Source organism: Quercus lobata, chromosome 4 (genome assembly GCF_001633185.2).
Source record: "Quercus lobata isolate SW786 chromosome 4, ValleyOak3.0 Primary Assembly, whole genome shotgun sequence".
Taxonomy (NCBI): Eukaryota; Viridiplantae; Streptophyta; class Magnoliopsida; order Fagales; family Fagaceae; genus Quercus; species Quercus lobata.
The window spans coordinates 19,432,006-19,448,031 of NC_044907.1; the positions used below are offsets into that span (position 1 = coordinate 19,432,006).

The following is a 16,026-nucleotide window of genomic DNA, read 5'->3' on the forward strand; positions in this document are numbered from 1 at the left end:
TAAAAATGCACTTAGAAATCGAGTGTGAGAAACTCAAGTTTAAAAATCGAGTGTCTCACACTTGATTTTCAAATGACAAAATCGAGTCCTCTAAACTCGAATTGTTAAAAACGAAAATAGTTCGAAATGTTGCCCTTACTATTTTATTAGTAAGGGATTTGGTTTTTTTTTTTTTTTTTTTTTTTTTTTTAAAATCCGGCGGGAGTCTTGCCCCCCAATTTTTGAGATCAAAGTTAAAAATCTTGGCGCTAATTTGTTTGATTATAACAAAGCAAAACAGTGCAAAAAGGAAACAAATAGAAACAGTCGAACCAAAGCTTGAAATTGAAATCGAAAATTTCAGAAAAAGCTTGAAATTGGGCTAGGGTTAGGAATGTCAGACTATCTCCCAGAGGAAGTGGTGCTGGAAATTCTGCACAGACTTCCCGTCAAATCCCTAATTCGATTCAGGTGCGTTTCTAAATCATGGAACTCTCTAATCACAACCTCTGCCTTCATCAAATCCCACCTAACTCGATCACTTTCACTTTCCTCCGACAAATTAATTGTTAGGCAATGCGTTAATAAACCCTATCCCTTTGTAGAGCACTACAAATTAATTGACGATACCAATGACTCCTCATCTGATCAAATTCAACACATTGATTTCCCACTAAGGTGTAGTCGTTTTATATGCCATTTTAATTTAATCGGTTCCGTGAATGGATTGTTCAGTCTTTTTGAGGAAGACCGCTTTGTTATTTGGAATCCCTCAATTAGAAAATTTATAACCCTTCCAAAACCTTGCATTCGTGTCAAGTCAGTTGTTCATGAAGCATTTGGGTTTGATCCGCGGACTAATGATTATAAGGTGGTGAGGATAGCTTTTCCACGTAGAACTCAATCGTCTGAAATGGCCAAAATACCTCTGGTTGAGATTTACTCTCTTAATGAGGGCTCTTGGAGAATAACAAGTGCTGGCAACTCTTTTTCACCCGGGTTTAGTTTTGTTGATCGGGGGCGACCATCAGCTTCTTTAAATGGGGCTGTCCATTTTGTAGTGAGGGATTGGGACAATAAATCGGATCCATCAGTTTTGTCATTTGACTTGGGTGATGAGGTTTTTCGCATGATATCTGTGCCAAATGGTGCATTCAGTACGAGTGATTATGTTCATACCTCAGTAATTGGAGGTTCGCTTTCTCTTTTATGTCATGATTCTTATACTTACGGGCATGCAGTGAACAACTGCTGTTCCATTTGGGTGATGAAAGAGTATGGCGTTGTTGATTCTTGGACTAAACAGTTCACTGTTAATCTCAATGGAGGACTTTTATTAGGTCTCCAGAAGAATGGTAATATGTTAGTGGAGACAAAACTACCACTTCATTGTGAGATCTCTTCATATGATCCTAAGAGCAAACAAGTTAAGAATTTGGGAATTTGTGGGATGTCATACACTTTTTTTGTTGATAATTATATGGAGAATCTAGTCTTACTCGACAAACCGAATGACAAAGTTTCCAAAAGGAGAGTGAGCAGGAAGAGGAAATACAGGTATAAGCTTGATTCAACTCAAAATTTCAGCATTTACTTTCCTCAGTTCTATCTTATTCTTGGCATATACTAGAAAATGTCTTCAGATCTCAATTTACTGCTTTTGGATCTTAATCTCTTATCAACTTGCTATAAAGAGTGGTCAGAATTGTTAAATGCAATTTTGTGGTTTCGTTGATGATGAGCTTAAACATTTGCAAGCTGGAAACAGTAAATAAAAATGAAATACTGATGTTATTATCTTTTTCTATACGCTGAACTTGTCACAACTAATCCATATTCAATATCAAAATGTGTTTTACACTTCATGGTTCATTAGACTTGCTTAGATTTTTCTGATATGATTAGCTGTTGCCTTCTGATTTTGTGTTTTGTACATGACATGTTATTTTGCACAATTGTACATTCAACGAAGTATAAGATAAAACTATAAAAATATAAAGAGATGAGACCAAACATTTAAAAGTTTTTAGAACCATGTAACTGTAGATAGAGTCATGACATTTTGTTATGGTTTTAATTGATTAAATGTATCACATTGTATTGAGTGTGGGAGTTGCATCGGCATGACCCTAGTGGCAACCCCAAGGTTTGTTGTAAAAATGTAATAAATATGGGGTTTGCCCAAAAATAAGTACTGTTTTGTTTAGCTGAATAGATGATGTAGAATTATTTTCAGCACTGCATTTATTTATTTTAGTAGTGTGTTGATATGGAAAAGATTATTTACCCACATTGGTAGTCTAGATAAATGTACTTTTGATAAGAGTGATCATCCCTCCTTTTGATAAATATTGCTTATTCCAACTTGCTACTTTCTTTTCTACCTTTTCAATGATTGCTTTCCAAACTGGTTGTGTTGTAAAGGACAAACCTGGAGTAATCCCAAATATACTGTAGGTATAGTCACCACCCTAAAACCCAAATCTAAGCCTAGCTCAGTACACACTCTGTTTATCCTTTTGGTTCAATCTCTGTTCTACTTAGATTAACCCTTAATTTTGAGACTGCTTCCAAACAGAGAAGGAAAACATCAGATATAGCCAAGTTGATCTGAATTTACGTCACAAATAGCATTGTATCATGAGCAAACAAAAGATTAGAGCTTTCCATAAATCCTTCACTTTCTTCTTCAACTTGAAATGCAGCCAAGTACTCACCCCCCACAGCCTTGCGCAACATCCTATTATTTACTTCCATAACCAAAATTAGAAGAAGCATGGAGAAATGGCCTCATTGTCTCAGTCCTCTTGAACTATTAGAAAAGAAAATTGTTGTTCTATTTACCATGATTGAGAACCAAATTGTCCAAATAGAAAACCCAACCCACTTCCTCCTTTCACCAAATTTGAGCCTGTCTAACAGATATATGAAATAGCCCTAGTTAACATAATCACATATCATTTCAGTGTACAGCCTGCAAATTACTCTTAAAACACTGCCATCGAGTTTGCTTTCAAAGACATTTATTGTAACTAAAGACCAAATAAAGGATTTTTCAACCTTTGTTGAAAGCATTTGGATCTAACACAAGACACCTATCGTTCATTTAAGTGATTAGCCAACACCTTTTTTGTTTTTGTTTTTTGTTTTTTTTTTTTTTTTTTGGGATTAGGTAAGGAGATTATCCAACACCTTCGCCATTAGCATATAGATGTTTCCAACCAAGCTAATATCGTGAAAATCCTTGATATTGACACCATCTATTTTGTTTTTGGAATTTAAGTGACATAACTAGCATTAAAGATTTCTCAAACTTGTAGTCATTATAGAGCTCCATTTCCACAAAACCTACTCAAACCACTTCAGCAATAATCTTTCATAAATATTAATGAAAGAATGATGTTATTATCTTTTTTTATATGCTGAAAATGAGTTTTATTTGTTCCGTTTCATTAGGCTTGCTATGATTTTTCTGATATGTTTGTCATTGCCTTCTCATATTGTGTTTCATTCATGACATGTTTTGCATTCAATCTAAAAATGTGTTGTACTATTTCTGTTTCGTGAATTTTACATTGATGCAAAACAATATGTCATGTACTACATGCTCAGTATACTTCCTGCATACTTGGGTGACTCTTTTTTCTGATTTATATATTTTTATTACTTTATCAAGAAAAAAAAAAAAAAATCATATACAGAACACAGTATAAGAAATTGACATATGATTTGAGGTATTCTTAACATATTTAAGTTATATCATTGAGCTCTAAACCCATAACAAGCGTCATGACACTACCTGCAGTTATGTGGTTTAAAAAAAACATTTAAATGTTTGGCCTGAATCCATACATTGTGGTTGGAACTAGTCTTCCCTCACCTCTTATGAGTCTCTAGTGGTTGCTGCCAGCACCGTGTTCGTGTCATGATAAAGTTCACGTAACTTTTTTACAAGTGGTGTGGGTCCCTTATAAACTTTGGACCTGTTGAAAGAAGCATTTTTGTTTGGTTAAAATTCATAATATACTAATATCAAATATATGCACAACAAAGTATGATATATCCTTAAGAGTTAACATATTTGACACTTTCTCCACTTCCTCTAGCTGATTGTTGTATATACGTTCAATTGTTCATTACTTTCTAATTTTGTTTCTGGACAGGGAATTCTTGTACTAGAACTAATGGACTGTTAATGCACTTTGGCTTTGTTTGTTTCATGTATAATCAAGGGAAAGAAAATGAATTTGAGAATTTTTTTTCTATTCATTAGATGGTAGGAACTTAGGTCAATCGTGTAACAAAAAAGGTTTAAAATGTCAGAAAATAATGGAGAACATTTTCCCTTATTTTATTCTTGAAAACATTGTCCTACTAGTGTAACATGGAACCTTTAGGTTATTAATGTGCCTTGAGATGCATTACGAAAAAGTTTTTAATGAATGAAGATTATCAATGCGTTTATTTTCTGAATATCAACTATCATTTCCAAGCAAATTGAAAATTGAAGAAAACAGTGTTGGTGAATAGTGAAGTAGAAGTGGTTCTTTGTCACTGTGACCTTGGGTTGCTTAAAACAGTTATTTGGTGGTTCATTTTATGTCTAAACATATAGTTTTCTTGTTAATAAGAGCATTTGTTCTGGTTTGCTAATAAAAACCTGATTGGTTATATGTCATTATATCCCTTTAATTATTTTTGTTTTTAGTGCTGCTCACTTTTTTCTGGATTGAGGTTATTAAGGGGTGTGAATAAACCTCTGGATAAGGATAGTTGCAAATTTAGAAGTAATTGTTATTGATGTGAATGACATTGGCTCTCATATGAAAAGAATAACGGTATTTATTATTATTATTTAGGTTAAAGTTCAAATTACACCTCCTAAGTTTGGTTCAATTGTTATTTTGGTCTCTGAATTTTTTATTTTTAATTTCAATTTCATACTTCTAAGTTTGCAATCACTATTAATTTGGCCCTTATGTCCGTTGCTGTTTGAGATTATGCCATTAGTGACACTAAAATGAAGTTTTTATTTTTATTTTTATTTTTATATGATTTCAACAACACCTATAATAAAAAAACCTTAGTCCCACATCCAATTTTGGAAAAAAGCGGGAGAAGGTAAGCAGGGTGGGAAAAATATTATTTATCGAAAGTTGGCAGAATCACCTTGATAAAGAGCACACTATCTAGTTTACCTATCTATATTCCCCATTCTAGTAAGTGTTTCTCATCGTCTTGAGAAATTAAAATGGGATTATTTGTGGGGTGGGTTAGGGGATGGTGTCAAATTTCATTTGTTCAACTGGAAGACAGTTTGTGGCCAAGAACCTTGTAGCTTAGTGGCATTGCTTTGTCTCCTTTATGAGGAGAACCATGGTTCAAATTTCCCCTTCCACTTGTACCAATTGAATAATCAAAAAATGGAAGACAATTTGTAAGCCATTCAGAAATGGGGGTTTGGGTGTCAAAGTCTTGTACGTTTTAATAATGCATTGCTGTTTTGGTGGGTTTGATTATGGAGGTTTTTAGCAATGTGAGCCAATATATGGTTATCTATAACGTTATTTGGTCCTTTTAAATATGAATCCCATTCATGGATGTTTTCTGAGTTGGAATCCACTATTCAGATATTGGTAAATTTATTATTGGTTCTCGCTTGTTGTTTTGGATACAAAACTTCAATTTGGGTTCTTCAATTGCAATTTTGGGTTAATTTAGATGATCTATTAGGATAACAAGTTTCAAATCTGAGCTTTTGGATATGGGTTTTAATTGCATGCTTGGTTTTATCAATGGATGGGGTGATTTTATCGGTTATTTATTTATTTATAATGTGGATTATAAATTGCCTTATTGGATATGGTTTATGGTTGTGGATTAGAAATTGCCTTATTGGGTATGGTTTTTATTTGATACGGCTTTGCATGATTTTCTTTTTCTCAAGTTCACTGTTGGCTCCACCATTTTAGGAGTGAATCAAGTGATTGATAACAGTGTAGTCAAAGGTGAGCCAGGTGCTCGCCTGTAGAGCCTAGGCGAGCAAGGCGACCGCCTTAAGCCATGAAATAGGCGCTAAGGCGAGAGCCTCAAGGTTTTTTTTTTTTTTTTTTTTAAATTTTTTTTATAGAAGTTTGTTGTGAAACCTATTTTTAGACTATTAATTTCAAAAGGCATGTTATAAAACCTATTGTTAGTTAAATTTATTTACAAATTTGTTTCGTTAGACTTATTGTTATATTGAAGCTTATCGTAAAATGTATTGTTAGAACTAACTAATAGAGCCTCAACCATGTTAATCCTATTTTCAAATAGTTTGATAGACCTAATTTCTTCATGCTACACATTGAAAAACACTTCATTATAATATATCACACTAGGTACATATGATTTGAGTTCTATATATATAATAAATATATTAAGAATTTGGCGACTCGCTTTACTGGGGCTAGCGCCTTTTTGTCGCCTCACACCTCGAGCAATACAAGACCTTGGCGGCTTAAGTTCGCCTTTCGCCTTTGACTACCTTGATTGATAATTGGTTACATAATATTTTGTATTCCCATTTTATGGTGTACAGTAAGAGTTAAACTGGTATTGAGAAAGAAAGGGAGAAGGGTGTGCTTTTCCTTTTCTCTCTGTTTTTACTTTTGCTAAAATATAGTGTATTTGAAACTTTCTTTGATTGTTCTGTTTTGTTACTTAGGAGCTTTAGATTCTTCTATATTTCATTTCTATTCTTATATTAAGTGGTACTTGACTACTTGGCATTTTGTGATGGATCACAGGTTAAGTATTGTTGGGTTACTGATTACGTGTGGGGATTGTTATTTAAGTTCATATGTTCATTATACTGTAGTGGCAAGTGGACAATTAACATCCTTCATTTGAAGTTCATTTGCTGCTGAATTTTTTATAGGGAATGTGATATTGCTGTACTTTTTTGGCTATCCTGTGGCTTTTGGAAAATATTGTATTGTTAAGAATTATAAAAGGATGTTAGAAGGTTAATGACATCGTTCACATTCTAAATGTAGATAATGCAACTGATTATTAGTTTGACTTTTGGCCACTCATCATCTAAATGGTTGATAAATTTAAAGGGAGTTATAGAGAAGTGGCCTTTTTTTTTTAGGGTCTTACAATTAGTATTGTGGATAATTAGTATTTTATCAAAATTGGTAATTATGCATATCTTATAATGAATTTGTTTTTACAATAAATATATTCGGTTATTATATGTTTTGCTATAAATATGCTTGCTTAATAAATGAAGGATGAATAATTCTGTCTAACAATAATGAATTTTTCTTACATTAAATTAATATGCTTAGTTATTATTGTCTTGATTGAAATATCATATTTCTTACAATTCATTTGTCTTGGCATAGTTTAATAAAGGTGGTATCAGAGAAAGAGAGACGAGATAAAGAAACAAGCCATGAGCTCGAAAAGAAAATGTTACATCTAGAGCATGATATAACTATTTTAAAAGCAAAAGTGATGGAAATTTCCACTCTAAAGTCAGAAATGGCGGCTTTAAAATCACAGGCCTTACGGTTTGTTCAACAATTGAGTAACCAGGTTATGACTACATTATGCTTATATACATATATCATTATCCTTTATTCTCATGTTTCTTCATAATGTTTTAAGTCATGGAGTTATTTATTTATTGGTCATTTTAGGTTCAAAACATGATTAGCAGTGTTGGAAATGTGGGTTCAGCATAACTTGGACAAAAATCCTCTTCTATTTGCCAAGAATTGCCGACTTGTGGTAATGTTCGTTACTTGGAAAATGTTGGACTTGTTTGATGGTAATAAAATATGCAAATAATTTATATGGGAAACTTTCTTATTATTTGTGGTGTTTGTATTGTGTTTTGGAATTATTATTTTTATAAATAAAACCATTAATACATGTTTTTATTTGTGTTGCAGATGAGAAATATAAGTTGAACAATCACTGTGGAGAATTTTATGTTGAACTTTGGAACTTTCATAATTCTAGTCGTGTATTTTAATAACTTGTAATCATGTTATTTTTGGAACAAATATGTTAATTTTATACATGAGTATTTATTAGCTTTGATATTTGGAGCATTGTGTGTTTTAAGTTTAATTGTTAGATTATTGTGGTGCACACTGATGCTATTGAGATAGAGCACGACTCCGAAAAAAATGGTGCCAGTTGGATTAACGTACCGATTGTGTATGAGGATAATTTGATAGATTCTAAAAAATCTTCTCTGAGGCATTGGAAACGCATTCTTAGGAGTTCAAATAACAAAATTGTAAGTATAGTTACTCCTAAACTTCCAAGTTTATCAAAGCGAACATCTTCACAATATGGTTCTTTGGATTCACACACTCACAAGAAACAATTGTTGAGTAAGGAAAGACTTAGTTTATTGCATACTTTAGGTGAAGGTAATCCTTCACCACTACCGCCACCATGAAGATTTTAAGTCTCAATTACTGAGGGCTTGGGCTCCCAGAGGCAGTTCAAGAACTTCACCGTTTGGCGAATGAAGAAGGTCCCAAAATTCTCTTTTTGTGTGAAACACATCTTAACATGGATGGTTTTCACAGATTAAAGAGGACTTTATAGGTGATGGATGGTTTTGTAGTCCCAAGGATTGGTTTGGCTGATGGTTTGGCTTTGTTGTGGCAAGATGGTGTGGATGTAGATATTCAAACATCTTCATCTCACCATATTGATGCTCTGATAAAATAGGACGGTATTGTTTGGTGCCTTACAAGTTTTTACGGACGTCCAGAAACTTTAAGAAGAGGGGAATCTTGGGATTTATTAAGGCAACTTCATGCTTCTTTTTCACTCCCCTGGCTGGTGCTTGGCGATTTTAATGAAATATTATTTCCTGATGAGTACTGGGGTAGTGGCAGTAGGCCATACAATTAAATTGCTGAATTCACAAGGGCAGTAGAGGATTGTTTATTGATGGATTTAGGTTTTAAAGGGCCAAAATTCACATGGTGTAACAGGCGTTTCGAAGGGAATTAAGTATATGCACGATTGGATCGCGGACTGCATAATCAAGAGTGGCTTCAGTTTTTTCCACAGGCAAGTTTATCTCACATCCCGTTTGGGTTCTCAGATCACATGGCATTTATGGTGAAAGTTCAAACCACTTCTCAAATGAAACCTACCAAAAAACACAAGTTTTTTTTTTCGTTTTGAAGCATTTTGGATGAGAGATCCTAATTGTGAAGATATCATCAAATCGAGTTGGGATTTAATTTTTTGGGGCACTCCTATGTTCGAGCTAACTCAAAAAATCAAATCGGTTAGAATGGCCTTGCTGCAATGGGGTGGTGGAAATGCTAGGAGTCTCTTTAAGTCTATTGAAGTGAAAAGATACTTATTGGCCAATCTTGAAACGGAATGCCAAGTAGAACAGTCCAATCAACAACTTTCTCAAAGACAAAATTCTACTAGAGCTGAACTTAATGAGCTCATTGCACAAGAGAATATTTACTGGCATCAAAGGGCAAAAGTCTCCTGGTTTCAGGAGGGTGACAGAAACTCAGTTTTTGTGGTCTCTCAGAGAAAACGACATAATGAGATCACTAAACTGAACGATTCTTCTAGGAATTTCTATTCTAAACAAACAGACTTGGGGAGAATTGCAGTTGATTATTTCCAAGAGATGTTTACAAGTGTTTCTACAGGATCCTATTCTCAAGTTATTCACCATGTTCATGAAGTGGTCACCCCGGAAATGAATAACATGCTGTTGGAAGAATTTACTCAAGATGAGGTAAAGAAGGCGTTGTTTCAGATGAATCCAACAAAAGTTCCTGGTCCCGACGGTATGAACCCTTTATTTTTTCAAAAATATTGGCACTTTGTTGGAACTGATGTGTCTGAGGCTGTTCTTGATTGCATAAATTCTGGAAAATTTTTACAAAACATCAATTTTACACATATCACTTTGATCCCAAAAAAGAAAAATCTGGAACTCATGTCTCATTTTCGCCCCATCAGTTTATGTAATGTCATATTTAAACTTGTCTCAAAAGTCCTGGCCAACAAACTGAAAAGAATTTTGGGAAGAATTATCTCTGACTGTCAAAACGCGTTTGTAGCTAAGAGAGTGATTACAGATAATATCCTTATTTCTTTTGAGATCTTACATTACATGAAGTCAAAACGCCAAGGAAATATAGCACACATGGCTCTCAATTTAGATATGAGTAAAGCTTACGATAGGGTGGAGTGGGACTATTTAAAAGGCCTTATGTTAAAAATGGGATTTCATCAAAGGTGGGTGGATCTGATTATGGCGGGGATATTATCTGCCTCATATTCTGTTTTGGTTAATGGGGTTCCATTGGGATTTGTCAAATCTTCTAGGGGCATAAGACAAGGAGACCTTCTCTCTCCCTACATATTTTTGTTATGCTTTGAAAGTTTTTCTGCTCTTCTTAAAAATGCAGTCCAACAAAGACTTCTACATGGAGTAAGTATTTCTCATAATGGACCTCAGATTACACATCTTCTATTTGCAGACGATAGTCTATTGTTTTGCAAAGCTTCCACATCTGAGTGTCACATAATCAAGGAGATTTTGCAGATTTATAAAGTAGCTTCAAGTCAGAAAATTAATTGTGAGAAGGGTTCAATTTTTTTCAACACCAACACTCCTTTGTCAACTAGAAATGAGATCAGAATGCTACTCAATACTTCATCCACAGAACCCTTTGAAAAATATCTTGATTTGCCCCCAATCATTGGTAGATGTAAGAAACAAGCTTTTGTTGAAATCAAACTTCGTATCCAATCCAAACTCAGTGGGTGGAAAACTAAATTATTATCTCAGGCAAGAAGAGAAGTCCTAATCAAGTCCGTAGCCCAAGCGATACCTGTATATGCCATGAATTGTTTCTTATTGCCAGCAGGTTTTTGTGATGAAATCAATTCAATGATGAGGCAATTCTGGTGGGGGTAGAAAAATGAAGAGAAGAAAATGCATTGGTTGAGTTGGAAGCATATGTGCTTAGCAAAGAAGGATGGAGGTCTTGGCTTTCGTGACTTGAAGAGTTTCAATTTAGCTTTACTTGCCAAACAGGGATGGAGGTTAATGTAGTGTCATGACTCGCTCCTTTTCAAAGTATATAAAGCTAAATACTTTCTACATACATCCTTTCTTGAAGCCTCAGTTCCGAATCACTCTTCTTTTGCATGGAGAAATATAACTCGTGGGACTGATTTGCTCATTCAAGTCAGCAGATGGAGAGTGGGTAATGGTTCTTTGATCAATATATGGACTGACAAATGGTTGCCTTCAGAGACAAACCAGAAAGTATGTTCGCCTAGAATGGTTTTACCAGCTGAGGCCACAGTACCTGATCTTATGGATTTCTCAACCCCACAATCGAGGAGGAAGGATTTCCTCATTGATTCTATTTTTTTCCCTTTTGAAGCCTCAATCATTAAAATCATCCCTCTCAGTATTCGAAGACCTGAAGACACTCTTATTTGGACCAAATCCAGATCGAGAAGGTTCTTTGTTAGGAGTGCTTACTTTCTACAATTGGAAATTGAAAAACAATCCAATGCTTCTTTGGCTTCCACATCAGATCATACTAAGATTCATTCCTTTTGGAAAGGTATTTGGTCTTCTACAATTCCTCCAAAAATTAAATCATTTATTTGGAGAGCATGCAATGATAGCCTTCCCACTAGGACAAAGCTCTTTGATAGGAAGATCTCCAACTCTTTCTCATGTGCCCTCTGCAATGATGAAGTTGAGACAAATAGCCACCTGTTTTTGGAATGCTCTTTTGCACAATCTGTTTGGTTGCAAAGTCAATTTTGGAATGGTCTTCAGCTACCATAACCGATCAGTTTTATTGATGCAATGGAGGCTGGCTTAAAAAACTTGAATTCTGTAGATTTTGACACTCTTTGTATCGCATGTTGGATGATTTGGAATTGCAAAAACAAGCTAATAGTTGAGAATAAAACTACTTCATCAAAGGATTTATGGGCTCGGGCTGAACTTTACAGGTTAGAATTCATGGAAGTGCAGCAAAAACAAAATCGGGTTGCTGAAGTGCAGAAAATGAAGTGGCAGCCACCAAATTCTGATTCAATCCATAAACTCAATCTAGCAATTTCCCAATTGAAGAAGAACACCATTGTGGGTTTTGGTTTTCTTATAAGGAACAATAAGGGTGAAGTTTTAGCGGCATCATGTCATCATCTGCAGAATAATATAAACCCCCTCTGTACAGTAGCTACAGTGATCAGATTGGCCCTTTTGCTTTGTCAAAATACTAGTTTCTATAACATGATGGTGGAATGCAACTTTGCGGAACTTGTGGACCTCTTGAATTTGGATAGAATCTACTATTTAGAAGTTGCTTGGATCATTGAAGACATTGGTTTAATTAGAGATAGTTTTTCTTTTATATCTTTTCATAGTATCTTTGCGATGTAATCGTGTTGCATTAGCTTTAGCTAGTGCTGCAAAAGAGAATGAGGAGGCCATTGTTTGGTTAGAAGAATGCCCCTCTTTCCTCTTCCCCATTGTACAAATTGATTTAATTGAATAAAATCTACTATCGTTTTCTCTCAAAAAAATTGTTAGATTATTGTTTAGTATTTGCAATTGCGTTACTTGGACAAAAAATGAAAGGAAATAACTAATAGGGATAATTACACATAACCCACCTGTGGTTAGGGCGAAAATCACTTTGTCTACTCGTGGTTTGAAAAGTATCACTTAACCCACCTGTGGTATGTTTTCGTCAATCTCCGTAACCCACCTCAAGCCCAGCCGTTACAAAAACACCTTTTAACACCAAAACACAACATCACGCGAATCAAAACACCCAAAACTCAGAAACTTTTCAAGAGAGAGACTTGTGGTGAGATCAACGTGTTCTTCATGGTTTTTAGATCTCTTTTTCAGCTTGTCCCGGCCCGGCGGTTTCATGTCGTCACGGTGGCTCAAACTTTATGTCTCTCTCCTCCCAAAACAAAAAATAAAGCAAAAATGCAAGAGAAACAAAATCAAAAAGTGGTATTTATTTCTCTCTCCATTCACACAAATTTTAAACATGAAGAACATACCCAAAAAAAATTAAAAGCCTAACCCCATTGCCTCCCTCAACCCAAGAGCCGCACTCCTATCCTATACCAGTGAAAAAAAAAAAAAAAAAAAAATCCTCAAAACCCACAGCACAGTCACACAGACTTTCCCACAACTCCTGTTTTTCTTCAGTTTTCATAGAAACAAATGGTTCCAAACCTAGCATCACTCACCTGCAAATCCCTACTCTCTTTCAGTTTCATGGGGTTTTCTTGCAGACCCATTTCGCATTCCACCCGAATTCCCACAAACCCAGTTCAGATTAGTGGGTTTCGTACTTGTTCTTCGTGCCACTCTTACTCTCACCCATTGAGTACTAGCCATGGAGCCGAGTTTAAGAATTTGGGTCGTTCTGAAATGCGATTTGGGCAACTGGGTTTTGATCATTTTCTAGTTTCTACAGTTTCGAATGGTGGGTCGGGTGGCTATGGAGGTTCTGGTGGGAGAGGTGAAGGTAGTGGTGGTGGTGATGGTGGTGCTGGCAACAGTTTATGTTGTTAATGGTTCCCAAATGTAGTTTATGTTATGCTTTTTGGTTTCCAATCCTTTTTTTTTTTTTTATAAATTTGAGGAGTTAGCCAAAGGGTTGAGGGAGGCAATGGGGAAAACTTCTATCTTTCTTTTCTCTCTATTGTGAACCCATAACCACTGGCCACCGTGATTTCTGCCAAAAAAAATAAAGCACACCGAAATGCAAAAACCAACAAAACCCACAAATGGTGATACAAAACCACCAAATGGAGAGCCACAACTCATTAATGGCGAGAAAATTTGTAACCACTTATGGAGAGCCAGAACCACCGTGATGAGATGAAACCACCGGGCCTGGACAGGCTGAAAAAGAGATATAAAAACCACGAAGAACACGTTGATCTCACCACAAGTCTCTCTCTTGAAAAGTTTATGAGTTTTGGGTGTTTTGATTCGCGTTATGTTGTGTTTTGGTGTTAAGAGGTGTTTTTGTAACGGCTGGGCTTGAGGTGGGTTACGGAGATTGACGGAAACATACCACAGGTGGGTTAAGTGATACTTTTCAAACCACGGGTAGGCAAAGTGATTTTCGCCCTAACCACAGGTGGGTTATGTATAATTATCCCTAACTAATAATTTGTTGAGAATTATTGTGATGCTCCTATTATATAATAAACTAGCATGTAACTTATGCAAATGCATGGATGCATTTAAAATTAAATGCGATTTTTATTATAAAAATATAAATAATTAGTCAAATTACAAAAAAAAAAAAGAGCATGTAAGTAGTTGTAATACATGTATACGTATAGATAAATTTAAAATTAAACACAATTTTTATCAATAAAATATTAATAATTAGTCAAATTTTTTTTAAAAAAAGTAAACATAATTAATTAGTCATTTATTTAAATTCTTACCTAAATTTAATACTACTTACGATCATTTTTTTTTTCTAATTTTTAATAAGATGGATGTGTGGTGATCTTTGTTGTATGATGATTTTTATTGAGTATATGTAATTGGTTTTTTTTTTTTTTTAGTTCATTAATATTATATTTTTAGTATTTTGCACCCATTAACTCACTTGATACAAAGATTCAAAAACTTAAGTGGACACATGGTACAAACTTAAGTGGATAATTATGATGTGGGTCCCACATAAATTTAGACACATGGTGCAAAATTAAATTCTAATTGAACTTTCTCTAAATTTTTCCATTAATAAATGATTACATATATAGATGATAAATTGCAGTGAAAAAAAAAATTGCTAACATTGACTTGAGTAAATGGCATAAGTCAATTTAAATTTACATCCACTTTTTCTCTCCACTTTCCGTGATTTGGGTGGGATGGCAAAAATGTCCCAAATTGTGTAATCGTCTTACCTATGCAGATTTTCCTCCTTTTGAATAGGTGACGCAAAAAGATAGGTTTTGCTTATCTCACCTTGTCCTACCCTATCTTATATTGAGAGTGTATTATTTATATATATATATATATATATATATATATATATATATTCTATTACCATCTCCAAAACGCTTGTCTTTCTTCTCTCTAAATACATTTGGGGACAAAGAGGGGGGGAGGGGGGGCTAGGACAGATCATAGCTCTCTTGACTTTCCAAAAATTCCCCTTGTTTCTTCTATTTTTGGTAAAAATATAAAAATTTAGATAATGGCCTACTAGTTGTGACTAATACATCATTTTTGTTTCCTAAAATTACTTTTATACCATACATTACTCATTTATCTAAAGTGCATTTAAAGTTTTTTTTTTTTTTTTGAGAACAGTATTTAATGTATTTCATACAAATGGAAAATTTTATAAATTATGAAAGTACTTTTTTTTCCCTCTAATTAGTAATTACTCCTATGCCATAATAGCTCATTGAACCAAATAAATTTATGAGACATCCAAGAAATATATAAAAAAATATTTTTAATATAAACTTTTATTTTTTATTTTTAGAAAAAACCATAATTGTGGATTTCATGGTTAGGACTTAAGAGTTAAGAATCCTTTAATTTTTATTAATGTTATATATATATATATATATATTTGACGTAAATACTTTATTAAATTTTAGTAAAGGAAATTATATTTTACCACTTTAACTATACCCTTAATTACACTTTGAACTATAAACTTTTCGAATGCATGTTTTGCACTTTAAACTATGATCTTTGTTACACTTTGTTCTCCGACATTAAGTTTGTTGTTAATTTATATGGAAAAGTATAACACCATGTAAAAAGAGCTAATTGTTCATCTTTTCAATTCCATAAGAACAAAGCAAAAATTACACATTTTTTTTTTGGTTAGAAAGGGGTATTTATATATTAGATGCAACAAGGTTATTACAAAATGTGTTAACTTTGTCACTAGCTAATAGAAACTCCACCACAGGCGGTGGTTCTACAAAAACTACAAAAGGAAAATTACG

The 16,026-nt window shown here is 34.2% G+C and overlaps 1 protein-coding gene across 1 annotated transcript; it reads left to right on the top strand.

Moving 5' to 3' along the window:
• Nucleotides 1-373: 373 nt before the first annotated feature.
• On the top strand, nt 374-8,097 carry LOC115984762 (F-box/kelch-repeat protein At3g23880-like). The gene is made up of 4 exons (XM_031107772.1): nt 374-1,536; nt 7,371-7,563; nt 7,668-7,798; nt 7,923-8,097. Exons 1-3 carry the CDS (start codon nt 374-376, stop codon nt 7,710-7,712), a joined length of 1,401 nt encoding a protein of 466 aa, XP_030963632.1. The 3' UTR covers nt 7,713-7,798; nt 7,923-8,097.
• The last annotated feature ends 7,929 nt before the right edge of the window (nt 8,098-16,026 follow it).